The sequence below is a fragment of the Megalobrama amblycephala genome, linkage group LG24 (genome assembly GCF_018812025.1).
Source record: "Megalobrama amblycephala isolate DHTTF-2021 linkage group LG24, ASM1881202v1, whole genome shotgun sequence".
In the NCBI taxonomy this organism is placed as follows: Eukaryota; Metazoa; Chordata; class Actinopteri; order Cypriniformes; family Xenocyprididae; genus Megalobrama; species Megalobrama amblycephala.
Window position 1 is genome coordinate 2,027,963 of NC_063067.1, and position 27,948 is coordinate 2,055,910.

The window sequence follows — 27,948 nt, forward strand, 5'->3', positions numbered from 1 at the left end:
TGAACCTCCTCAGCCGATACAGCTGCCACATAAACCTTAGAGTGGTTGAGACTGCTTTTGCCGAACAACGCCTCTGCAAGATCTCCAGTATTGAACCGACAGGGCATTGAACTGGATCCAGGTCACGTTGCCTGCACCAAGAGGCAAAAGCTTCCACTTAAAAGCATACAGGCACCTCATGGAGGGGGCCCTAGAGTAAAGAATAGTATTTGTAATCTCAAGAGACCAGAACACATTATTGCGCCCCATTCAGGGGCCACAACCAATGTCTCCACAAGTCCGGATGGGGGTGTCAAATCATACCCTGGGTCTGAGTCAACAGGCCTGTCTGAAACCATATCTGAGTGGGTCAGCACAGGGCCACGAACAACAAATGTCCACTTTTTAATCACGTGCAAAGGGTGGCAGTGAGGTGAGATCTCTTGGATCTTGAACCACCACTGAAATGGTCTCATGTGGAGCAGGCCCAGCTGAATCACAGGGGGCGCTGCTGCCATTAGACCCATAATCTGCTGCATAAACCTACGTGGACTTAACGTCCAGTTCTGGACTGGATCAGACCTGTAATGACTGAATGCATGCAGGAGACCAATGTGCCCGCATCGTGAAAGAATCCAAGTCCACGCCTAGAAAGTTGTTTGCTGATTTGCCACAAAACTCAGGGTGCGTTCACACTTGTCATGTTTGGTTTGATTAAAATGAACCCTGGTGCGATTGCTCTGTTAGTGTGGTTCATTTGAACATATGTGAACGCTGCCATCCGAACCCTGGTGCGCACCAAACATGCGGACCGAGACTGCTGAAAAGATGGGTCTCGGTCCGCTTCCAAACGAACTCTGGTGCGGCTCGAATGATATATGAACGCAATACGGACCAAAGACATGTAAACGAACCAAAAACAGGAAGATGAGACCCTAAAAATGACAGAATCCTCATGCATATCGGTTTTTCTTGTCATAGTCGTAAGTTTGCCCATCACAGGCATCAGACGTGCCTCTCCATGCAGCAGATCGTTTGTGTGTGACGGTCGGAGGGATTCCCCTCCGCTGTTTTGACTCCTTTACACATTTTATAATCGCTTCACGAGTTCCCAGCTGGCCAAAATACCATGCAGGCTACACACATACGAGTGCATTTATCTCAGCAAACAGCATTGTTTGGGATGTTCGGTAAGTTCATCTCAAAATAGGCAATACATCATAAACTCCGATCAATCACGTTGTGAATGTATCCCTGTGCCTTTAGGTTTGGTATCTTTTGGTTCGGTGATAAAACTGCCAATCTGAGCGCTAATCGGACCAGGACTAAATGTTTTTTTTTTTTCTATTTTGGTCTGGACCAAATGAACCAAACGAACCGAACTACAAGTGGTGTGAACGCACCCTCAGTAAAGTTTAGACGCAAAACTCCTCAATAATCGAGTATAAATCTCGACGTGCTACTTTTTCTTAACCCTGTGATTAACAACTGCAAAAGACCACAAAAGGTATCCGACCCATTTGAATTCTGCACAGAATGCTGTGTTAAAGTGATATAGAGGGCATTAGGAGGAGAAACGGTTAGACTTTAGAAGGAAATGGAGGTTTTACCGAGTTTAACAGCCCTGGCCAAGCTGTGGTATGAACGAAACGCTATTGGCTATTTTAAAAATGGGCGGGGCTGTTCGATATGTCCCGCCCTGTCTTCCTGTTTCAGGTAAAACGGCGTCAACACAGTGAATAATGCTGCATTCCAACACACTTCAGTGGGCCTTTAATGCTGCTGTGAGGGTGTTTCTAATACAGCGGCTGTGGGAGTGACGGTAAAGAAAATATATCTTTTTCTCTTCTGGCTGCCGTTATCAATTGCTTTCTATTTTTCCCTCGTTTTGAAAGTTGTGAAAACGGTATTATAGAGTTTTTCGTTTGCTATTTGCACAAATGGAAACACAAAAAATATATATTTAATGAAGTCTCTCATTCACCACTATAAAAGTTTACCCAACTAATGATGTTAAAGTGTTTGCACACTCAGCAGGGATGAATTAGAAACTGTTCCATATTCATGACTGTGGGCGGAGCTATGACATCACTGCAGCTGAGAGTAAGAATTCAGTGAAGGTGAAACTAAATAAAACAGATGAACTGGAAGCTTCTTCCCACAACTTCATTCAGTCACATGGAAACTAGTGATCACAGCTGATATTCACTCAAAGGTAAGTGATGGTTGTAATGTAAGAGCTTGTTCAGCTGTTTTAAACTGGAATACTATTAGAATATTGTTAATAAGTATGACATTTAACTGGCTTTAAAGTAAAGTTTGATGTATTCTGTCATGTCACACAACTAAAAGACATGAACTGCCCTTTTATCCTGTGTTGTCTTTCATATACAAAAAGCCCTTGCTATTTGATCAGTTTTATATTAGGACAGGTGTCTCCAGGAGAGATATTATTTTTATGATTCTTTTTCCAACAGGACAGAAATGAATATCTAGTACTTTTGATTTGATATAATCAGTGGTTACTGGTTTAACTTAAAGTACATTATAATTAGCAGACTCACTATTATTTCAACTCCAAACATAAAATGATCTTATTTTGTTGCCTTTATGGGTGTTTGTATGACATAAGGATATGAACATGAATTTATCTTGTATATCAGTTTTTTGAAGAGGAAATGCACAAGTAATTCAAGACTGAATAAGAATTTAGCTGCTGAAGTGCGGTCATACCTGTGGTTGTGTAGCCTAGAGCAACTGTTAGTTGTTGCAGTAAAATTCCGAAACGCTCTGAGATGACTCATTGTTCCAGAGACATATTAAAGATCTGTTCAAAATAAACTAATCATTCATGATCGACCCATCACTTTAACAACTAACAACTCTAGGCTACACAACCACAGGTATGATGGCTCTTCAGCAGTTAAATTCTTATTCAGTCTTGTAAACTGGTCTAACTTGTGTGGAACTTGTACATTTGTACACACCTTCAAAAACCTGAAATTCCAGAAAAATTCATGTTCATATTCATACTCATGTTTTCTGTCATACAAACACCCACGAAGCCAACAAAATAAGATCATTTTATGTTTGGAGTCAAAGTAAAACAACATAACTGGAACTGAATTGGAAAGCAGCACAAGAGTCACACAGTCCCAAACACTTTCCTGAACTATTGCTGCATGAGCTGATGGATGTCAAAAGCAGCAGATACAGTGAAATATGTGTGATTTAAATGTCACTTAGAAAAATAAATAGTTTGTCAGAATATACAGCTCCTTTTGAAGGGCCGTCAGTGGAGAAATTTTTAAAATCTTTCATTGTTTTATCAGTCATGGCGTCCTCCAGTGATCCTCCAGTGTTCTGTGACATCTGTGATGAAGGAAAGCAGAAAGCTGTGAAGTCCTGCCTGACTTGTGGAATCTCTTACTGTGATGATCATCTGGAGCCTCATCTCAGAGTCCTAGGTCTAATGAAACACACACTGATCAATGCTGTGGAAAATCTGGAGGATTATATATGCCAGAAACACAAGCAACTTCTGGAGATGTTCTGCACGTCTGATCAGACGTGTGTTTGTCTGTTCTGCACTGAAGGAGATCACAGGACTCACAACACTGTTCCTATAGAGAAGGAGAGTCAAGAGATGAAGGTAAAGACTACAGAAAAACACTTTAAACACACTGTGAAATGCAGTTTTCTTTCCTGTGTCTTGACAGGTTGAAGAACCTGACCCAAATCCAATGGTCTTTCATTTCTTCTGATAAAAGCTTTTTGTTACTCGCAAAACTGTCAGGATTAAAAGATTCAAAACGTCTCGGGTTACAGATGTAACCCCTGTTCCCTGAGTAAGGGAACGAGACGCTACGTCGAATGACGTGATGGGAACCCTCTGTGTTTTGTGTTCGTGAAGCACCTCTGTATCCAACCAATGAGAAAGACGTGACGTCAGAGGCGGGTGACGTCACGGATCAGGAAGCTATAAAGCATACCCGGAACAAAGCACGCTAGCTTCTGTAATATGTCTGAAGCAAGCGCTCCAGGTATGTAGGAGGTACGGCAACATGACGTAGCGTCTCGTTCCCTTACTCAGGGAACAGGGGTTACATCTGTAACCCGAGACGTTCCCTTTCGTGGGAACTATCGACGCTACGTCGAATGACGTAATGGGAACGCTATCCCAACTACGCCGTGTCTCCGAGTGCCTGGCTGTTGTCTTGTAGAACTCTGGCACCCGGAGTAACATTTAGGTTGAGATTATAAAATCTAATGAAGGTGTGCTGGGATGACCATCCAGCCGCACCACATATGTCGTCCAGAGAGACTCCGGACAAAAGAGCTTTAGATGCAGCCACACCTCTCGTGGAATGAGCACGCACGACTAAGGGACATGGGAGTCCCACTGTTTCATACGCTAGTGAGATGGCCTCAACCACCCACTTGCTCATCCTCTGCTTGGATGCTGGGCCCCCTCTCTTAGGGGACCCATAACACACAAATAACTGATCCGTTTTTCTCCACAGGGCAGCTCTGTGGACGTAAGCATCCAGTGCCCTCACGGGGCAAAGCAGATTTTTCTTCTCCTGATCTGGATTTGTGAATGGAGGCGGGCAGAACGCCTCAAGTATGATGGGACCTGGGACCCTCGATGGTACCTTCGGAACATAGCCCGGTCTAGTGTGTAGAAAGGCCTTAATCATGCCCGGTGCAAATTCTAGACATGATGGAGCGACTGACAGCGCTTGTAGGTCGCCGATCCTCTTTAGTGAAGAAACGGCCAGTAGGAAGATGGTTTTCAATGTCAGGAATTTTTCTGACACTTCTTCTATTGGCTCAAAGGGAGCCTCGGCTAACCCCTGAAGCACAATAGTCAGATCCCAGGTCGGAGTTTTTGTGCGCACCGCAGGTCTCAACCTGAGTGCGCCACGGGGGAAGCGTATAACTAGGGGGTCTCGACCCACCGAAGAACCCCCTAGAGGATTATGATAAGCCGAAATGGCTGCAATATAAACCTTCAGAGTTGAGGGGGATAAGCCTTCTGAAAACTTTTCTTGAAGGAACTGTAGCACATAGCTGATAGGAGACTGGACAGGGTCCAAATTACGTTGTTCACACCATGTAGCGAACAATTTCCATTTATATGAATACAGCTTCCTCGTGGAGGGAGCTCTGGAGTGAAGTATGGTCTCCACAACCTCGGTTGGGAGACCAGATTCTATGAGCCTTGCCCCCTCAGAGGCCAGGCCCACAGTTTCCACATTTCCGGACGGGGATGGAGAATCGTACCGCCCGCTTGAGACAGGAGGTCCTGTCTGAGAGGAAGCTCTAGGGGAGAGCCGCTTAGTAGTGACATTATGTCTGAAAACCATATCCTGGTCGGCCAGTAAGGGGCCACCAATATTAGGTCGACCCTCTCCTGGCGGACCTTCTCCAGAACTCCCGGGAGCAATGAGACTGGGGGAAAAGCGTACAGACGCAACCTCGGCCACGTCTGTAGCATAGCGTCCAGCCCTAGAGGTGCTGGGTGCTGTAGGGAATACCACAGAGGGCACTGAGCTGACTCCTCTGTGGCAAACAGATCGACTTGAGCTCGACCGAAAGTTTTCCATATCAACTCCACCACCTCGGTGTGGAGTTTCCATTCCCCTGGTCTCGCGCCCTGCCTCGACAGGGCGTCTGCTCCCGCATTCAACCGCCCGGGGATGTAAGCTGCTCTCAGCGAGAGGAGCTTTCCCCGGGACCAGAGGAGGATACGACTGGCCAACTTTGATAACCGGCGAGACCGCAAACCCCCTGATGGTTGATGTACGAGACCACCGCAGTGTTGTCCGTACGGACCAACACATGGTGATCTCTCAGGTCTGGGAGGAAGTGTTTCAATGCAAGAAACACCGCCATCATCTCCAGCTGATTTATGTGCCAGGAGAGCTGATGGTCCTCCCAAAGACCCTGAGCCGAGCGACCACTCATGATCGCCCCCCAGCCCGTGAGGGAAGCATCTGTCGTAAGCATTACACGACGACCAGAAGTCCCCAGCACGGGTCCCTGGGTTAGGAACCAAGGCTTCTTCCACATGACCAGAGCACGAAGGCATCGCCGCGTGACTTTGATTATGCGAAGAGGATTTCCCCTCGGGAAAAACCCCTTGGTCCTGAGCCACCACTGTAAGGGTCTCATGTGCAGGAGGCCAAAAGTAATGACGTTGGACGCAGCTGCCATCAGACCCAACAGTCTCTGAAACTGTTTTACAGTGAGTGACTGGCCTAATTTCACCCCTTTCACGGCCCCGAGAATGGAACTCACACGAGCAGGGGACAACTGCGCCTGCATCGTGGTGGAATCCCAGATTACACCTAAGTAGTTTGCAACCTGACTCGGGACCAGCACACTCTTTTTGGCGTTGAGCCTCAGCCCAAGCCTTTTCATGTGTGACAGGACAACATCTCGATGTTGAACTGCTAGTTGTTCTGTTTGAGCTAATATCAACCAATCGTCGATATAGTTCAGTACGCGGATGCCCTGGAGTCTCAGCGGAGCCAGTGCTGCATCCACGCACTTCGTGAACGTGCGGGGTGAGAGGGATAGGCCGAAGGGAAGAACCCTGTATTGGTAAGCTTCGCCCCCGAAAGCAAACCTGAGGAACTTCCTGTGAGAAGGATGGATGGATACATGGAAATATGCGTCTTTCAGATCTATCGCTACAAACCAGTCCTCGGACCTGATCTGAGGGATGATCTGTCTGAGTGTAAGCATTTTGAACTTCAGCTTCTTTACGGATCGATTTAGCACACGTAAATCTATGATCGGACGCAACCCTCCATCCTTCTTCGGAACAATGAAGTAGCGGCTGTAAAAGCCCGACATTTTGCTGGGAGGGGAAACCCTTTCTATAGCCCCTTTTTGCAAAAGCGTCGAAACCTCCTGTTCCATCACCAGAGACTGCTCTGGGGTTACCACTGTGGGAAGCACCCCTTTGAACTCGGGTGGTCGAGAACCAAACTGAATTCTGTATCCCTGTTCTATCATGAGCAGCACCCACTTCGAAATGTTCGGGAGACTTTTCCATTCTTCCAAATATTCTACTAAGGGAACCAGTCTCTCGAGACTGGTCTCTGGTGTTTTTTGAGCACTTGGCTCGTCTATCTGACACGGCGCACCGGCAGACAAACGAATTACGTGCTGACCGACCCTCCTCGGAGGATCGGCGGAGACCGCTGTGCCCTGACGCACACTGGGTGGCAGGGTTGACAGGACGGCCCCCTGAGGGCACCGGGGAGGACCCGATATCCGAATCCCCCCAGAGGGGGCTGCCCTCAAGAGATCCTGCATCATGGATGTCAGGACCTCTTCTTTGAAGCCTTCCGAGAGATAATGACGGTCCTCAGATCCGTCCTACCTCCGGAAGGCTTCGCCTGTGCCGCCCGACCCGGTCCCCAAGATTTTTGTGGGGGAGCACGGGAGGCGACACTGGCCTTCTGTTGCGCCCTGTGCGCTGAGGAGCTGGCTGTCGGCCGAGGCTGCTCCCGCCCAGCAGCCTCGGGGGGATGAGAGCGGCGGGGAATAATTTTTGAGAAAGCCGCTGTTTGTTTCCGTGTCTCCTGAAACCTGTCGACAACGGTTGACATCGCGTCGCCGAACAGGCCAGCAGGAGACAGCGGCGCGTCCATAAGCATGTTCTTGTCTCTCTCCTTAATATCAGAAAGGTTGAGCCAAAGATGCCTCTCCGTGGCCACCAGGGCTGCCATAGAGCGGCCGATGGACTTGGCCGTCTCCTTGGTGGCCCGGAGAGCTAAATCTGTCGCCTTTCTTAGCTCATGAATTGCCTCAAAGGACGCTTCCCCACTCTCATCAATTTCCCCAGCAGATCGGCTTGATATGCCTGTAAGATTGACATGGTATGAAGGCATGCAGCCGCCTGACCTGCTGCCGAATAAGCCTTGCCCACCAAGCTGGAAGTTGTCTTTAGGGGCTTGGTGGGCAACGTCGGGGTCTTGAGGGACGATGCTGACTCGGGCGAGAGATGGCTCGCAAGCGTCTCTTCGATCCGAGGCATCGCCCCATAGCCATGATGTTTTAGGCCAACAATATTACTATACAATGATGTCTGCGGACTGTATAGCCGATACTGAACCGGTCTCTTCCACGACCTCGACACCTCGGTGTGGAGGTCGGGAAAAAACGGCAGACCCCGACGCTGGGGTAGTGACCGTGCAGGGAGAAACCTCTCGTCTAGCTTGCTTTTTGGTTTACTATCAGGTCTCTCTGCGGGCCAGTCGATATTTAACTTTTCTACTGCCCTGGTCACCACCTCCAAAAGCTCCTCATATGCAGGGGATGAGGCTGGCGGTTCCTCATCGACGCTCTCCACATCAACCTCCTCAGAGGAAGATATGTTGAGCATCGGTGTCTCCCTTCGGGGGGAAGAAACCGCTACGCGTGCTTCCGCCACCAAAGAAGAGACACTGGGTCTAGCAGGTAAGGGAAGCGATAGGGCAGCGCCCGTCTCTTCCCCCTCTGCTAGATCCATCTGTGAACCCCACGAGTGCAGCCTTCGCTGTGCCTCAGCAGCAGCGGGACCAGACCCGCGGGGAACACTCGCCCCGGCGCCCTCCTCAAAGAGCGCCCGGCGCGATCGCAGCACTCTGAGGGTGAGCCGCTCGCAGTGTACACAGACGGCTCCCTCGAGAGCCGCCTGTGCATGCTCAACCCCCAGGCATCTAACGCACATCTCGTGTGTGTCTCCTTCCACAATGAAACGCGGGCAAGGAGGAGCACACTTCTTGAACTGTTGCTGCTTTTCCGCCATTTTTATATATATATATATATGTGTCTTATTTGTGCTTTGGGAACTCTTGTCCTCGGACGAAGAGACCACAGTGTGTATGATAGACAATACAACAATAAATAAGACAGACAGATACAGATAGCGCTTGCTGAAGACAACAGAAGCTAGCGTGCTTTGTTCCGGGTATGCTTTATATCTTCCTGATCCGTGACGTCACCCGCCTCTGACGTCACGTCTTTCTCATTGGTTGGATACAGAGGTGCTTCACGAACACAAAACACAGAGGGTTCCCATCACGTCATTCGACGTAGCGTCGATAGTTCCCACGAAAGGGAACTATAATTTTGAATTAATATGATCTTTAAATGGTTTAAAAATCAAAAAATCAAAAAAGACTGTCAGAAGATGGAAAGCAGTGATAAATGTGTTTCCCTTTCGAAAGGGAACTTCAACTCTGCGCTGATTGCGCTTTGAGGAACGTCACTCGTGACCTGTGTTCGAAATGCCAGAAATCACAACACTCCAATCCTATTGGCCGGCGACAGCCTATCACGTCCAACGGCGCGAACCGCGACGTATAAAGGGAGCGCCTGCGGAAGCAGCCAGTATCTTTTTGTCTTTTCGGGACTGTTTTGTTCGTGCCATTGTTTCACAAGCTCCGGTAAGAAATTACTTCTTTTTGTCTGCAAACGTTCAGGAGAATGTGTCCCATGGGTTTGACACTTGATGTTCATGTTTCTGGCGTTCTTCTGTCTGGAGAGGAGCGAACGCGTAGACGTTGCTTGAGGGCGCCGTCTATGTGTGTTGGTCTATTATTCACTGCGAGCGTCTCTTCTGTTCAGACGCTCTGTTCTCGTTTGACACTCTTTCCGAGGGAGGAGGTGTCTGCATCTGTGCCTGTCATTGTAACCCCGTATGTGCTGAGGCAATACGGCGGCTGCAATCATAGGGCTCGCAGGTGAGATCGTTGGAAGTCTGAGAGGACTATAATTTCTCTCGGCTTCCCGGGGCTGACGAGGTTATACAGTTGGATGACTGTGACGTCCGTGTTTGATGTCGCCGCGTCCAACAGCGACCGCTCCTCTGGCTGCTGGGTGTGTGAGCCGCTGTGTTTTTGGGACGCGCTTTTTGGCAGGCTGCAGCTGCCGGGAGTGCGCGTTAAGAAAGGAGCCGCGCGCGGACGGTCCGACGAACGGTTCCTTTCTGTCCATGAATATTGCGGCTCCCATAGACTTTCTATTCTCTCCTGATCTCCGTGTTTGAGATCGGGAGGGCATGGAAAAACCCCTGGCTGTTCAGATTTGGATCTGAGGCAGACAGACGGGAGGAGGAAGAAACGAGAGTACTGGGTGATCGATTGTAAACACTGTTGCGTTTGTAATTGATTCCCCAGCTATTTTAAGGGCAATTTATATCTACCCTCTCCTTTTCTTCTTTCACCTCCCATAAATATATATTTGCTCAGGTGTTTTCACAGTTAGGCTGTCGGCTGGCCTTTTCTAAGGCCGCCTTCTGGCTTGATAGTGAAAGTGCTTTTAGGCTTTAAAGAACTTTTGATTTCTTCCTTCTTCATGCTTTATAAGGAGGGAATATCTTTGTTCTACGAGCCGCAGGAAGGTAAGCTGGGTCCATATTTTTATGTTTATAAAAAGTGTGGACTTTGTTTTCCTGTATAGCTTTCCTGAGCATGTAGTCAGTAAAGTTAGAAGGGGCTTTTTTGGGCAAAATAACTGTAGCATTAGGTTGGCTAGTTTTCAAAACATTCAGGCCGCTTATGGCCGCTGTTTTGTAGTCTCCTATATTAGAGTAGCTTCTCAGCTAATACGTAGCTTGGTTTGAGTTGGCACTCGTTGCTTCAGTTATTTGTGTGCAGGACAGCTTATCGGCCGCCTGACACTGTTTGCTTGCAGTGCTTCATTTTCTCCTCATATTTGAAGGTTTCAAGATGGAGCCCAAGCTTTGCTTGGTCTAGTAGACCTTAGCTAGCGGCTAGACTAGAGCTAGGTTAGGTGTTTGTTTGTTATACATTCCCCTATTATTTGCTATCCCCCTTGTGGTCGTATAGTTCCTAGTTCTGGCCTCCTCCTGAGGGAGTTGGTGGCCGTTTTTGCCCATATTCCCCTTCGTATTTATGTGAGCTTACTCTAGCGCTGCCACAGGTTAACACCTGTTTCTGTGATAGCAGGCTGTGTTTAGCCTCTGTCTATGAATGTGGTGTTTTGTTGTACTCCCCGGTTAGAGTTTGTGTTTCACTGAGTACATCACCTGTTGGATTGCACACTCAGGGTGAGTGTAGAGAGTCCTATTCTGGTTAGAATAGTATATTCTAGACTTCCCCCAGTCGATCATGACCACAGCAGCTGTTTCACTCTTGCTGTTAGATTGTTGGCTCTTTTATTATAGCCTCTCTAAATCTCTCTCTAGGTCTCTCAGACCTATTGGTCAACGTCGATAAAGCGCTGATTGTTGGAGATTTTAACATTCATGTTGACAATACAAATAATGCGTTAGGGGCTGCGTTTACAGATTTACTAAACTCCTTTGGGGTCAAACAAAACGTCACTGGACCCACTCACCGTTTTAATCATACACTAGATTTAATTATATCAATGGAATCAATCCAACCGATATAAAAATTCTACCGCAAAGTGATGACGTCTCTGATCACTACCTTGTAACATGCGTAATGCATACTGATGATATTTGTCAAATTGCGCCGCGATATCGACTAGGCAGAACAATTCTCCCGACAACTATAGATAAATTCACAAATAACCTGCCTGATCTGTCTCAACTGCTCATCGTACCTAAACACGCAAATGATCTCGAGAAAATGACTAGCAGCATGTGCACCATTTTCACTAGTACATTAGATACTGTTGCACCGATGAGATTAAAAAAGGTTAGAGAGAAAAATACTGTACCTTGGTACAACAGTATTACTCGTGCTATCAAAAGAGAAACTCGTAATCTAGAACGCAAATGGAGACAAACTCGTTTAGAGGTCTTCAGAATCGCGTGGAAAGATAACTCGTACCGTTATAGAAAGACTCTAAAAGCAGCCAGGGCCGAGCATCTCCGCAAACTTATAGAAAATAACCAAAACAATCCACGGTTCTTGTTTAGTACAGTGGCTAGATTAACAAATAAACAGACATCACCAGAACAAAACATTTCATTACAATTTAGTAGTGATGACTTTATGAATTTCTTCACTGAGAAAATCGAAAGTATCAGAAATACAATTGTAAATGTACAACCTTTAACAGATTTTTATGATTCAGCCTCAATTATCGCCCCTCAAGAACAGTTGTAGTGCTTTACAACTATAGGACAGGAAGAGCTAAATAAACTTATCTCTGCGTCTAAACCAACAACATGTTTGTTAGATCCAATACCCACTAAACTACTGAAAGAATTGTTACCTGTAGCAGAAGAGCCTCTTCTCAATATTATCAACTCGTCTTTATCTCTAGGTCATGTCCCACGACCGTTCAAGCTAGCAGTTATTAAGCCTCTCATTAAGAAACCACAATTAGATCCAAATGTATTAGCAAATTACAGACCCATTTCAAATCTTCCATTTATGTCTAAAATACTAGAAAAAGTGGTGTCGGTCCAATTGTGCTCCTTCTTGCAAAAAAAAAACGCTATCTATGAAAAATTTCAGTCAGGATTCAGATCTCATCATAGCACAGAAACTGCGCTCGTTAAAATTACAAACGACTTACTTCTAGCTTCTGACCAGGGCTGTGTCTCAATACTAGTGTTACTTGATCTCAGTGCTGCGTTCGACACTATAGATCATAAAATACTCCTAGATTGACTACAAAATTACACTGGTATTCAGGGACAGGCATTACGGTGGTTTAGGTCGTACCTATCAGACCGACACAATTTTGTTTATATAAACGGGGAAAAATCTAAGATAGCGATAGTAAACTATGGAGTGCCGTAAGGATCAGTGTTAGGCCCTCTGCTATTTTCAATCTACATGCTGCCACTCGGCAATATTATAAGAAAACATGGAGTTAGTTTCCACTGCTATGCCGATGATACTCAGTTATATATTTCAACACAACCAGATGAAATCTCTAAATTATCCAATCTAACAGAATGTATTAAAGAAGTAAAACATTGGATGACTAGTAATTTTCTTCTATTAAATTCAGATAAGACTGAAGTATTACTTATTGGGCCAAAAACCTGTACACAGAATCTCTCAGACTACAATCTGCATTTAGAAGGATGTACTGTTACTCCATCATCGACAGTTAAAGACCTGGGTGTTATATTAGACAGCAACTTGTCCTTTGAAAATCATATTTCATATGTTACAAAAACAGCCCTCTTCCACCTCAGAAACATTGCTAAGATACGGAATATGTTATCTGTTTCTGATGCAGAAAAGTTAGTTCATGCTTTCATGACGTCTCGACTAGATTACTGTAATGCAGTATTAGCTGGTTGTCCTGCTTCCTCAATAAATAAGCTACAATTAGTACAAAATGCAGCTGCTAGAGTTCTTACCAGGTCAAGAAAATATGATCATATAACACCGATTTTATCATCTCTACACTGGTTACCCATTAAGTTCTGTATCGATTATAAAGTATTGCTAATGACCTATAAGGCTCTAAATGGTTTAGCTCCTGTGTACTTAACTGATCTTCTATCGCCCTACAATCCTTCAAGCTCCTTAAGATCACAAAACTCTGGACTTCTGGTTGTACCTAGGATAGTTAAGTCCACTAAAGGAGGGAGAGCGTTTTCACATTTGGCTCCGAAACTCTGGAATAGCCTTCCTGATAATGTTCGGGGCTCAGACTTGCTCACCCAGTTTAAATCTAGATTAAAGACGCATCTCTTTAGCCAAGCGTTCACATAATGCATCTCATATCAGATCAATTGCACATGACTATCCTTGCTTAATGTTATGAACAGCAGCTACGCTAATTATTCTCCATTTGCTTTTCTATTTAACCTCGGGACACATGTCCCGAGGTGACTAGAGAGGACATCAGCTTCAGTTTGGATCCAGCCTCTTAAGAAGACCTCAGATGACCAACACCTATGAAGAGACGGCCTCCTGCGAGGACTTCAGAAGACGCAATCATCTGGATCAACATGCACATTACACAATTTCTATATCCTAATTATTGTTAATGTAATTAATTTTTCAGGAGCTCATTGCTTCTACGTTCAGTTAAACTGCTAACAGTGATTGTAAATTAATTGCCTAAATTATTACATTATTAGCTAACTGCATTCTTTAAATTGTAATATTGACATGCATTCTCTGTAAAGCTGCTTTGAAATGATATGTATTGTGAAAAGCGCTATACAAATAAATGTGAATTGAATTGAATTGAATTGAATCTTTAATACAGCTTGTTTTGGGGTGCTGTTGGTTTGCGATCACTAGTTTGCTCACGCTTTTTAGCACTGCCTCAGGCTTATGCTCACGTGTTTTGAGGTGTTAGGCCTTATAGGCCTTCCTTAGACCGTGATAGCATATTTATATGTACATTGCCTGTTGGAATGTGTAGGCTTAAGCTCAGGTTGCGTAGCTAGTTCCCTACAGTTATCGTGTAGGGTCTAGAACTGGTCCCCTTTGAGCATTGGCCCTGTTATGACCACGGGCTGGTGCCACATGGTGCTTAAAAGTAGTAGGCCTTACCAGGCCTCCTTTGTAGCCTCTGTGTTGGCCCAGCTGGGTTGGTTATATCTAGATTCTTTCCATGGTTGAGTCATGTCTTATGATGCATGCTGCCATTGGCCACGCCCCCTCCGTACGAATAAGCCTTAGCTCAGGCTTTTCGTTGAGTTCTGTGGCGTAGTGTGTACTTCTCCTACCTATGGGTTTTTCGAGTACTGGCCTGTTGGCTGGCATTTGTCATAAGTTACCACTGGTTGTTGCCATGTGTTCATGGAGGTTGTAGGCCCTCATCAGGGCCTCCTTTCTGTCTGCATGTTGGCACAGCTTTGTGTGGGTTTTTTGTATGTCTCGTCACCATGGGTGAGTCGTAATTGCACTAGCTGACGCCGCGTGTTTCACAAGTCGTAGGCTTTTACAGGCCTCCTTTGCTATCACGCTGGAGTTTGGCTTTGTACTCCTCTCGCTTATGTGTTGGACGGGCTGTTTTTGTGGGCACTCGAATGTGCGAATCGAACATGCTATGTTTCAGGTGCATGGCCTTACGGGCCATCCTGGAATATCGCCTCGTGTTGAGTTTTTGTGGAATGCTTAGTTCATTATTAAGAACTCTAGTTATGTTGTAGGCCCTTTTTTCCGGCCTCCATGACTGTGTGCCCGCAGTATGGTCTGGCTGTTAGGTTGAGCTTCGTACTTCCCTTTGGGTTGACTGTGTAATTGTGCTTAGCTCCCTAAGCTGGTCATTGGTTGTAGACTTCTGTGAAGTCTCCCGTTCAGACTGGCCTAGGCTGGTTTGTGCTCCATTCATCAGCCACTGAGTAGATCCTAGGATGAGCGGATTTTACTCCCCTCAATACGAGGGTGTTTAGCACTTAAGCTGAGTTCCGCTCTCCAGGATGACCATTTCCTAATGGCTGCTAGCTGACGCTGCGTGTAGCGGGTAGGCCCTCGGGGCCTCCTTTAGGAACATGCTGGCATGTACCTTTTGTGTTTCTTTTGACAAGAAACGGTGAAGGGAATTTGTCGCGGCTGGCCAGGGCTCTGGCGGACTCATTAACCTCCTCTGTAGTCGGTTTGTTCTGCCTGGAGCTTGATAACACTGCCACGAGCTGATGCCACGTGTCTGCTGAGGTTATAGACCCATGGGGCCTTCTTTAGCGCTTGATGGCGTACGCTGTACTCCTCTTGCTTAAAGAGTGGAAAGGTGCTTTTACCAAGTACACTGCTCGTTGGATTGTGTTGGACGGGCTGTTTCGTGGGCACTCACAGCTACCTAATCATTTGGTTGGTCATGCGCTTAGCATGCTATGTTTTCAGTCGAATGGCCTTACGAGCCATCCTGGATACCACCTCATGGATTGGGTTCTTGTTGTGATATTAGTTCATTTATAAGAACTTTAGTTATGTTGTAGGCCCTTTCTGGTCAGCCTCCATGGCTATGTGCCTACAGTACAGTCTGTCTGTTAGGTTGAGCTTCGTACTTCCCTTTGGGTTGACTGTGTAATTGTGCTTAGCTCCCTAAGCTGGTCGTTGGTTGTAAACTTCTGTGAAGTCTCCCGTTCAGACTGCCCCTAGGCTGGTTTGTGCTCCCCTGTACCAGGGTTTTTCTAGCGCACAGCCTCCTCAGCGCTTTTATCAGAAGCTGAGTAGATCCTAGGATGAGTGGTTGTACTCCCCTCATACGAGGGTTTATAGCGCTCAGCTGAGTTCCGCTCTCCAGGATGCCCATCTCTGCATGTGGGTTAGAGTTGCTTACTGCCTTTCACAGTCGCTCTTTCCTGCTCTCCTCTTTGGAGTTTGCGCTTGGAGATTCTGTACATCAGCCAAGGTTGGCCAGACTTGGTTCACTTTCGCTAAGTAGGCCTCCTTGGTGGCATTGGGGGTGAGTTTTCCCCCCTAGTGACCGGCCGAGCTTCCTTTGGACTCTTGGCCGCATTCCCTTAAAGGGACCACTTTCTTGGCTTTGTTGGTCCCAAATGCTCAAGCAGCCTTGGTAGGCTTTTTTCGGAAGGCCTCTTTTAGGCTCAGCTTGGGCTGTTGGCCGTAGGGAATGCTGTCACTGACAGCCGTTTGGAGGATTGCTCCCATTTTCCCTGGAACTGCCTGATGTTTTTCCAGACCAGTGTAGTAGTACTCGAGACTCTGACTCGGTCTCGGACTCGGTCTCGAGACCATATTGTAACGGTCTCAGTCTTGTCATGGACTCGTGTGCATATTGACTCGGAATTGACTCGTTCTCGTGCATATTAGGACTCGGACTCATTCCCGAGTCCACTCGAGTCCCATTCAGTATATTTCATGCTTAATGTTCGGGGGCAAAGAGCAATGATAATGTTGTGGTCAATAAAACAAAGTGCATTTGAATTATAATTAACATGACAATGTGTACAATAGTAACGAATCGCTCAAAAGTCGGGCAATTCATCAGTGTGAGGCGTTGCCATAACGCGTTGCTATGGGTTGCATGCATGTGCAACTGACTGATTTTCCACAGTCTGTTCGAAACTTCTCTCAAGCCATATATGGTTCTTTCACTGAGTGCCTATGGCTCGACGGAAGCTTGTGTCGATTTAATTAAAAATCTATTTATTATATATTTTAAAATATTACATAAATCACCAATGCCGGTTAGTCTTGTTTAACACCCAACCAATCGTGATCTGGCACAACAAGTTCAAATATCATTAGACAACGTGAAGTGGAAATTACATGGACAGACGAGCGATTTCTGCTGTTTGCCACATTTTATAAGTTAAATTGCATCGCTGACAAAATGGATGTTAACTGACCACAAAGCGAGAAGTCGCATAAATGGTAAGTAGTGTTCAATTCATTTAGTGTTTAATATAGCCTACACCGTTTAGTAGTATCTGATGATCATAGTTAATGAAGCCAAAGTGCCACCTACAGGCCTATTATGTGTAGTGTAGGCTGAATATTACCTTTTTTGATAATTATTAGCTTATGCGGCATTACGAAATAAGTCTCTTATGCTCATTAAGCCTGCATTTATCTAATCAAAAACAGCAATATATATTTAATAAATATTATTGCAATTTAAAATTAATGGTTTTCTATTTGAATGTACTTTAATTTATTTCTGATGCAAAGCTGAATTTTCAGCATCATTACTCCAGTCTTCAGTGTCACATGATCCTTCAGAAATCATTCTAATATGCTGATTAATTTTCAAGGATAGAAAGTGGAAACAGTTGTGCTGCTTAATATTTTTTATTACATGCTGTGTTCCTTCAGTCAATTGATTTAAAATCTTTTATTTAAAAATGTTAAAAATAACAGCATTTATTCAAAATGGAAATCTTTTCTAACAAATTTACACCACCTACTATGTGGCATTTTTACCCTAAACTGATAATATTTTTTAAACCAATGTCACTCTAAGTAAATAAAATACAGTGTACATGCCATGGTATATTTGCTGAGTATGGTACCAATTTTATTGTTTCCACCAAACATATACATATTCCTTTAGGTCTTTAGATTTCTTTAGGTCTTGTCTCAGACCCAACCTTATGTGAACTTGAACTTGTCTTGGACCTCTTTGGTCTCGGTCTCGACTCGGACTCGACCCTCTTTGGTCTCGGTCTCAACTCGGACTCGACCCTCTCTGGACTCGGTCTCGAGTCGGACTCGACCCTCTCTGGACTCGGTCTGGACTCGGACTCGAATGAGCTGGTCTTGACTACAACACTGTTCCAGACCTTTAGGCATGCATTCTCCTCTAGCATGGCGGCGTTGGTATTGCGTTCCCCAAAGCGCAATCAGCGCAGAGTTGAAGTTCCCTTTCGAAAGGGAACGTCTCAGGTTACGCATATAACCATGGTTCCCTGAGAACAGGGAACGAGACTCTGCGCTTTCCTGCTATGCTTTGGGATGCCTGCTGAACAGTCCCTCAAAGACTAAAAGATACTGGCTGCTTTCGCAGGCGCTCCCTTTATACGTCATGGTTTGCGCCGTTGGACGTGATAGGCTGTCGCCGGCCAATAGGATTGGAGTGTTGTGATTTCTGGAATTTCGAACACAGGTCACGAGTGACGTTCCCTAAAGCGCAATCAGCGCAGAGTCTCGTTCCCTGTTCTCAGGGAACCATGGTTACATGTGTAACCTGAGACGTTTTCTCTGTATGTAGAATTATCTGGTTCAGAGACAGACTGACGTTTATCAGATGATCCAGGACAGAATGAAGAAGATTCAAGAAATCAAACACTCAGTAGATCTGAGAAAGGTTTGTGCTTTGATCAATCAGAGTTCATTTCCTGACTCATGGTCCTTTTCAATCCCCCTCTCCATTTCACTTTCTGTTTAACTATCCTACCAAAAAATATATCTCAACAAATGTTATGCATCATAATATTTCAAACTATTCAATAAAGACACTGAATTAAATTGAGAGTTCTGCCATCATCTAGTAACCCTCATGTTGCTCTGAACACATTATTTTTTCCCATAGTTCACAAATCTTGGTGAATTGCTCTTGAGTGTCTTTTGTATTCCACTGAAAATCAAGCATTTTAAGTGACATGCGGTTAATTGATGATGAGAGAATTTTCATTTTAGGGTGAACGAACACTTTAAATAATATGTAAATACATAATATAGAAACAAACAGAACTTTTAACTGTTTTCATTTATCAGAGAAACACAGAGAAAGAGAAATCCTCCAGTGTTGATCTCTTCACTGATCTGATCCGCTCCTTTAAGCGATGTCAGTCTGAGCTGCTGAAGATGATGGAGGAACAGCAGAAAGAAGCAGAGAAACAGGCTGAAGATCTCATTAAAGAGCTGCAGCAGGAACTCACTGAGCTGAAGAAGAGAAACACTGAGCTGGAGCAGATCTCACACACTGATGATCATCTCCACCTCATACAGGTCTGAACATCTGTCTCATCACTCATCATGTATATTATTATCATGTATAATATTACAGATTTAGTTTGAATGGCTGGATCTAATACAGAACTCATCCGTGTTGATGGGCCGTGAACCAGCGTCATGCATCCCTTGATGGAATATCTTGACTTTATGAACTTTTTTTTTTTTGGAAAGGCTTCACTCCTTTGGATATTTTACACTATTCATCTGGGGTGTCTTGCCTCAATTGTGTTAGAAAGATCCTGCATAAAAATATTGAATAAAAGTCCAAAGATGAAGATGAGTCCCAGGATTCCTAAAACAAAAGGATTTAATAAGAAAAGAAAACAAACTCAGATAGTCAAAGTCTTAGCACAAGCGTTACACAAACAATAACCGACAGTGAAATGAAACTCAGAGGAACTTAAATCTACAAAGATAATGAACAGAATACAAGGTGTGATCAAATTAATCAGTAACCATAGTAACAAACAACGGAAACAGAAAACAATGCTGAGCAAACTAAAAGTTCATGAAAATGAAACTAAGACAAGATAACTGAATAAGTGTGACATCTCTCTCTCCTGCTGTAGAAGTTCTCATCCCTGTCCAGTCGTCCACACACAAAGAACTGGACTGAGATCAGGATTGACTCTGATGTGGATGTGAACTCTCTGAAAAGAGCTCTGACTGAACTGAAGAAAATTCAAGAGACACTAAATGAAAAACTCAGTCAAACTGGTATGTGAATATCAAATACAGTTTAAAGATTTTTTTGTTGGTAACTATCTAAGAAAATACATTTTCAAGGACTATATGTGATAAAAGGGTAACACTTTATTTTATAGTGTCATTGTACATGTAGTTAGTATGGTAATAACTATAAATGATGCATAATTACATGCTGCAGCTAATCCTAACCAAACCCTAATCCTAACCTTATAGTAAGTACATGTAGTTTCTTAATATTAATCGGCACTTAAATGTTTAATGACAGTGTAACAAAGACACCTTAAAATAAAGTGTAAACAATAAAATTTCAGCATTGGTGACCTGCTGCTGGTCATCACAATTATTTTATCTCTGTCTGCAAACGTTCACAATGTTTCAAAAATATAACCACAATATAACTTAAACTTGCAATGTTAGCATTAAACTGGTATGATAAAATCACTTACTAAACCTAGTCTATGTGANGCTGGTGATTGAGTGCGTGGGTAAGGGAGTGAGGTGGAACCTGACGTGTCTGTGACAGTACCCCCCCTCCCACGGCCCGCTCCTGAGGGCCGAGGACCCCGACGTCGTGGTGGTCGTCCTCTAGGGCGTGGGGCAGGTCTGTCCGGGTGGTTGGTGTGGAAAGTCTGTAACAGATTAGGATCAAGGATATCATTCTTGGGGACCCATGAGCGTTCCTCGGGGCCATAGCCTTCCCAATCAACCAGGTACTCCAGTTGACCACCACGGCGCCGGGAATCCAGAATCTCGTGAACCACATACGCATTGCCATCATCCAGGATGAGTGGAAGGGGGGGCTCGACGGCTGCCACGTCAGGTTCTGTGGAGGGAAGAACAGAAGGGTGGTGAGGCTTTAGTAGTGATACGTGGAATGTTGATGAATCTACTGTACTGTGCGTAGTGGAGACGGTAGGTGACGGGGTTGATCTGTCGGACGATGGTGAATGGGCCAATGAAGCGGGGACTCAGCTTCTTGCAGGGCAGACGCATCCTGATGTCCCTGGTGGACAGCCAGACCTTCTGCCCGGTTGGTAGACTGGAGCGTCGGAGCGCCGAAGGTCGGCTGTCATTTTGCGTCTGCGCAGGGCTCTCTGCAGTTGGTGGTGAGCTGAGTCCCAAACCCTCTCGCTCTCCCGGAACCAGTAGTTGACTGCTGGAACGTTGGAGGGTTCCCCATCCCAGGGGAACAGTGGGGGTTGGTAACCGAGTACGCACTGAAACGGTGTTAATCCAGTTGTGGCTTGACGGAGGGAGTTTTGTGCGTACTCGGCCCAACCCAGGTACTGGTTCCAGGAGTTCTGGTGGCCGTGACAGAAGGTACGCAGGAAGCGGCCCATCTCCTGGATCTTCCGTTCCGTCTGCCCGTTCGACTGAGGATGGTATCGGATGACAGGCTGACGGTCACACCCAGGAGGGAGAAGAACGCCTTCCAGATGTGGGAGATAAACTGGGGGCCTCTGTCGGAGACGATATCTTCGGGTATTCCATAATGACGAAAGATATGGTTGAACATCAGTTCTGCAGTGGTCATGGCGGTAGGTAGACCCTCCAGGGGGATCAGACGGCAGGATTTTGAGAAGCGATCTACCACCACCAGGATGCAAGTGTGACCATCAGACTCGGGGAGATCCGTGACAAAATCCACTCCCAGGTGTGACCAGGGTCTCTCAGGAACGGGCAGAGGATTGAGCTTGCCGGTGGGAAGATGGCGTGGGCTCTTGGAGATGGCGCACTCCCTGCAGCCCTGCACGTACCTTCTGACATCGTTGGCCATGTTGGGCCACCAGAAGAGTTGTTTGAGCAACGAGAGGGTCTCATTGACCCCGGGTGGCCAGTGCCAAGTGAAGAGTGTGCGTTGTGCAGAAGTGGAGTGCGTCGTGCCCGAGTGACGTATTGCAAGCCTTGGGGCAACCCGGCGGAGTGCGTGAGGAGGCATTGGAGGAGGGCATGGTTTCTTCAGACCACTGGATAGGGCCGACGAAGACTGACTCTGGAAGAATGGTATCTGGGGTCTCAGGTTTTTCGTCTGGGGCATGGAGATGAGATAAGGCATCAGCTTTTGTGTTCTTTGAACCAGGGCGGTATGTGATGGAGAAATTGAACCTAGAGAAAAACATGGCCCAACGAGCTTGGCGAGGGTTGAGTCTCTTGGCAGCCTTTAGGTACTCAAGGTTCTTGTGATCAGTGAGAACTTGGAATGGGTGGTTAGCTCCCTCCAACCAATGCCTCCACTCTTCAAGGGCAAGCTTGACGGCCAGGAGTTCGCGGTCACCGATGTCATAGTTGACCTCCGCCGGGTTGAGCTTGCGGGAGAAGAAGGCACATGGATGGAGTCTACTTGGTGTCCCCTGCTGCTGAGAGAGGACCGCTCCAACTCCGGTGGTGGAGGCGTCCACCTCCACGACGAAAGGTAGGTCAGGGTTAGGGTGACGAGGAGGGGAGCGGTGGTGAAGGCTCTCTTGAGGGTCTCGAAGGCGTTGGTGGCTTGCGGGGACCAGGACAGAGACTTGGGCTGGTGACGGAGCAGGTTGGTGAGTGGACTGACGATTGTACTGTAGTTCTTGATGAAGCGGCGGTAGAAATTGGAAAATCCGAGGAAGCGCTGGAGTTCTTTAATGGTTGTAAGAGTGGGCCAGGTCTGGATGGCGGATACCTTCCCCTCGTCCATCCGGATGCCACTGTGGTCAATCATGTACCCAGGAACTGGACAGAGGGCTGGTGGAAAGAGCACTTTTCAGATTTGAGGAAGAGGTGGAACTGCCGTAAGCGTTGGAGGACCTCCGCAACGTGGTGGCGATGTTCGGCCAAGCTCCGGGAGTAGATGAGGATGTCGTCTATATACACCAGCACGAACTTGTGGAGAAACTCCCGGAGCACCTCGTGTATGAAGTCCTGGAATACGGAGGGGGCGTTGACCAGACCATACGGCATCACGAGGTATTCGTCTTCCACTCGTCCCCCCTCACGTATCCGGATGAGGTTATACGCGCTGCGGAGGTCCAACTTAGTGAACACAGTGGCACCGCGGAGATGTTCCAGGGCCGCTGGGACGAGGGGAAGAGGGTAGCGGAACTTGACTGTAATCTTGTTGAGGGCACGGTAATCTATGCAGGGCCGCAAGCCTCCGTCCTTCTTAGCCACAAAAAAGAAACTTGAAGCAGCAGGGGAAGTAGACGGGCGGATGTAACCTTGACTAAGGGCCTCTTTGATGTATTCCTCCATGGCCTTCTCCTCCGGTAGAGACAGGGGATAGATGCGTCCCCTGGGCACTGGCTCACCCGGCAAGTGACGGATGGTCTTACGGCTCAGGGGGTTTGCCCGTGATGGAGTGGATTTGATAGTGAGTCGGAGACGGGGAGATCTTGAGTTTGAGTTGTCGACAGAGAGATGAAGATGAAGATGAAGCCGGAGATGAAGTTTCCTGCTGACCCTGAGTCGAGGAGCGCCACCACTGGAACAGAGGTATTAGCAGCAGTAAGGTTTACAACAGTCGTGAGTGGTTTCATTTTCTGAATGGAGGGAAGTATCGCACTCACCACGGGCCGAGGAGGACGGGTTGGGCATGCGGAGATTACATGCCCCGGAGATCCACAATATAGGCATAAGTTAAGGGTCAGCCTTCTCTGTCTCTCCGTTGTTGTGAGATGTGAATGGTCAACTTGCATGGGTTCGCTGGCTGGTTCTGGAGAGCTGATGGGTTCGGACCGACGGAGGAGATTTGGAGAGAGACTGGCCCTGGTGCTCGAGGAGACACGACTGCATACGAGAACCCACGCGGATGGCGAGCTGGATGAATCGTTCGAGTCCTATGGAGTCCTCGTATGCAGCGAGATGCAGCCGCACATTAGGCTCCAGACCTTGACGAAAGGTGGTGATGAGGGCTTGCTCATTCCATCCGCTGGTGGCGGCTAGCGTTCTAAACTGCAAGGCATATTCGTTGACAGAGTTATTTCCTTGTTTTAAATTATAAAGTTTCTCACCAGTCGATGAATCCGAGAGGGGTTTTCCGAAGACCTCACGGAAGTGAGAGACGAACGCCGGATATGATTTCACCACAGAGCCTTTCTGAGTCCACAGCGAATCAGCCCATTGGAGGGCCTTACCTTGCAGTTGTGAGATGATGAACGCGATTTTAGCCGTGTCGGTAGGGTAGAGGTGCGGCTGCATCTCCAGGACCAGTTCGCATTGGAGAAGAAATCCGCTGCATTCCTCCGCCGATCTAGAGTAGGGCGCCGGTTTGGCCATGGGACTGGCGGTGAATGCTGGGGAAGAAGCGGTGATGGTGGGTGCGGAAGCAGCCGCATTAGTGGAAGGCGTTGGAGATGTTTGTGGGGTGAGTGCTCGGCGTAATGCGTCCACGAGCTCTTGGAAAGGGTCGTTGGTGCTCATGCTGTTGACTGTTGGTATGGTCCGGTCTTCTGTTACAACAGAGACACGGAGGCAGACGTAAAAGCAATGTAGGCAGGGTTATTGTCAAACAGCAGAGTAAATGGAAATGGATGATTGAATAAACAGTTCTTGAAAGATGAATGGAGCGTGATACTGTCCTTGTAATGTGTTGCAGATGCAAATGGAGTTCGGCGTTGGAGGTTGATGGCGGAGACACTCACACACACAGGCAGGTAGGCACACGAGGAGAACCGGAGACGAAGGCGATGGAGGAAACGACTGGAACAGGTAAGTATGGCGTTTGGAGTCCTTGAGGTAAGCATACATGGATTGTAGTGCAAACGAGACCGGACAGTGAGTGTGTGTGAGTGTGGTGGTTTTGTAGTGGTGGTGATTGCAGTGCTGATGAGTCACAGGTGGCGGTGATCAGTATGCTGGTGATTGAGTGCGTGGGTACTGCAGTGAGGTGGAACCTGACGTGTCTGTGACACAAATACAGTATAGATATTTTTGTTAGTAACTATCCAAGCAAATACATTTTCAAGGACTATATGTGATAAAAGGGTAACACTTTATTTTATAGTGTCATTGTTACATGTAGTTAGTTTGGTAATAACTATAAATTATGCATAATTACATGCTGCAACTAATCTTAACCAAACCCTAATCCTAACCTTATAGTAAGTACATGTAGTTTCTTAATATTAATTGCCACTTAAATGTATAATTACAGTGTAACAAAAACACCTTAAAATAAAGTGTAGCCAATAAAATTTCAGCATTGGTGACCTGCTGCTGGTCATCACAATTATTTTATCTCTGTCTGCAAACGTTCACAATGTTTCAAAAACATAACCACAATATAACTTAAACTTGCAATGTTAGCATTAAACTGGTATGATAAAATCACTTACTAAACCTAGTCTATGTGAAGTTAAATCCAAACTTTAACTTATGCCATAACCAGTTACTGCAGTATTACTTTAACTTACTTTAGAGACATATAAGCTACATGACATAACTATCCATGTTCAAACAATAATACTGCAACGAATGGAGACTCAGGCAGGGGATCCAAGTGCAGCGTTTATTTACAGTGTAAGCGTGGTCGTACAGGCAGGGTAAATCAGGAGCAAACAGGAACAGCAAGGGACAGGCAGAGTCGTAGTCAGGGTACAGGCAGTAAATAGAGGCAGGCAGATAACACTCACAGGTCGGTATACAAGGCAAAGGTCAGGACAGGCAGCAACGGATCAATAAACAGGAAACAGGCAGGATTGGTAACAGACAGGCAAACAGGATATAACGCTCGGAATTGTAACAGTGTTAACAAGACTTCGCGATCAGGTGAAGAGTGTGTGAGTCTTTTATAGTCCAGGTAATACGTGGCAGCTGGGTGTGGTGATTAGTGTAGTGATTGGTGGAGTGAGTGCAGGTGATTAGCAGAGAGGATTATGGGGAATGTAGTCCGGGAAGTGACAGGAGCAGACGGTGATCGTGACAAATACATAACCAGAAATCACTACATTCCTGTGATGCTGCCAATAGAGATAAACTCACTGTTGACCTGAAATTATTCCTATAATAATTCATCATTATATTGTCATCTGTGTCTACAGAGTTGAAGTTTGTGCAGAAGTTTGCAGGTACAGTGACGGACACCATTTTCTTTAATATTCATTACAACAATACTCTGTATTATTTACTGAACATCTGAAAATGTTTGTTCTGAAGTTGATTGATAATGTCTGATCTCTTTCAGTGGATGTGACTCTGGATCCTGATACAGCTTATCCATATCTCTTCCTGTCTGATGATGGAAAACAAGTCAGTGATGGAGACATTAAGAGGAACGTCCCAGAAAACCCAAAGAGATTTGATATGTATGCAATTGTTCTGGCAAAGCAGGGATTCAGTTCAGGGAGATTTTACTATGAGGTGCAGGTGAAGGGAAAGACTTGGTGGTATTTAGGAGTGGTCAGAGAATCCATTAACAGGAAGGGGATGATCACACTGACTCCTGAGAATGGAGTCTGGACTGTGATTCTGAAGAATGAGAATCAATATTCAGCTCGTGATAATACAGATGTCTCTTTATCTCTGAGAGTGAAACCTGAGAAGGTGGGAGTGTTTGTGGATTATGAGGAGGGTCTGGTCTCTTTTTATGACGTGGACTCCAGATCTCATATCTACTCTTTCACTGGTCAGACTTTCACTGACAGACTCTATCCTTATTTTGACCCAGGCCATAATGATAAAGGTAAAAACTCAAAGCCACTGATCATCACACCTATCAACTGAAACAAACAAAAATCATTATAAAGGAATTATTATGTGATAGACAAAAATGTGTACAAGTGCAAAAAAACAAAACAAACAAACAAAACCCTGTGTATTCAGGCCCTTTAAAAAAAAAAAAAAAATCAGTCACTGACAAAACATTAACTATAATCACGGTCAGAATTATTGGCAATAAATATTGGTAAATATGAGCAAGGCATCTGTGAAAATAAATCTGCATTGTTAATCCTTTTTATCGTTTATTTTTAAAAAAATCACAAAAATCTCACCTTTCGTTGAAGTAAAAAAAAAAAACTGTACTAAAAATGTAAATATAATTCAGAGATATTTTACTAATAAAAAAATTATTATTTGATAAAAAATAATAATTTGAATGAAAGATCAAAAGGATAAACAATTCATATTTATTTTTACATCCATTTGCATCCATCATATTTAACAAGGGTGCCAATAATTCTGACCATGACTGTATAATGAAATATTTGTGAGTTTCATGTTGTCACAGACACGTCAGGCTCCACCATTCACCAATCCCAATGCACGCAGTCACCAGAGTACTGATCACCGCCACCTGCACCTCATCATTTGCACCAATCAACAGCACTATATAGAGCACGCACACACAGCACTCCATGTCTGGTCTCGTTTGCAGATACTCACGTTAATGCTTACCTCAAGGACTCCCCGCTCTCTACTTACCTGTCTCCAGCGTGTCTCCTTACCTCTGTGTGTTCCGTCTCCTGTGTGTGTGTGCTTAACCCTCTGGAGTCTGAGGCTGATTTGGGGCCTGGAGAAGTTTTGACATGCCCTGACATTTGTGCTTTTTTCAGTTGTTCATAAACATATTAATAGAAAAAGTGTCATTACACTGTATTCAGCACAAACTAGGCTACCGTAATATGTGAGGAATATGTATGTACATGTTTGTGTTTTTGAAGGAATAACATTTATGCGTGGTTATTGAAAAAACAAAAAACTTAAGTCACTGAAATAAGGCCAAAAAAAGTATAGTAAATCTGTGTTACAAGACTTTTGGGTATTGGAGGTTGTAAACTAGAGTTTTTGCTTCAAAATTATGTAAAAATTATGCTGCCTACTCCTTCATATAAAACAATATATTGATTTAGTTTTTGTAAGACACTTTTTGCCAAGAAACACAGTATGCGAGGAGGCGTGAATCACCACTGAATAATGGGCCATTCTCACCTGTGAAGACAAAAGAATTGGATAG

The 27,948-nt window shown here is 45.5% G+C and overlaps 1 protein-coding gene across 1 annotated transcript; it reads left to right on the top strand.

The window, feature by feature from the left end:
- Nucleotides 1–1,260: 1,260 nt before the first annotated feature.
- LOC125260307 (E3 ubiquitin-protein ligase TRIM39-like) lies at nucleotides 1,261–26,992 on the top strand. The gene is made up of 7 exons (XM_048178624.1): nucleotides 1,261–2,194; nucleotides 3,312–3,631; nucleotides 18,571–18,666; nucleotides 19,077–19,310; nucleotides 19,886–20,033; nucleotides 26,036–26,062; nucleotides 26,179–26,992. The coding sequence occupies exons 2-7, from the start codon at nucleotides 3,314–3,316 to the stop codon at nucleotides 26,715–26,717; spliced, it is 1,362 nt and encodes a 453-aa protein (XP_048034581.1). The 5' UTR covers nucleotides 1,261–2,194; nucleotides 3,312–3,313; the 3' UTR covers nucleotides 26,718–26,992.
- Nucleotides 26,993–27,948: the final 956 nt, after the last annotated feature.

What these genes read in the sequence shown, in the direction of transcription:
- LOC125260307 (XM_048178624.1), top strand. Translation starts at nt 3,314, where the DNA reads ATGGCGTCCTCCAGTGATCCTCCAGTGTTCTGTGACATCTGTGATGAA. An exon ending in AGGAGAGTCAAGAGATGAAG is followed by an intron (nt 3,632 to 18,570) that starts GTAAAGACTACA and finishes CTCTGTATGTAG; the next exon opens with AATTATCTGGTTCAGAGACA. An exon ending in GTTTGTGCAGAAGTTTGCAG is followed by an intron (nt 26,063 to 26,178) that starts GTACAGTGACGG and finishes GATCTCTTTCAG; the next exon opens with TGGATGTGACTCTGGATCCT.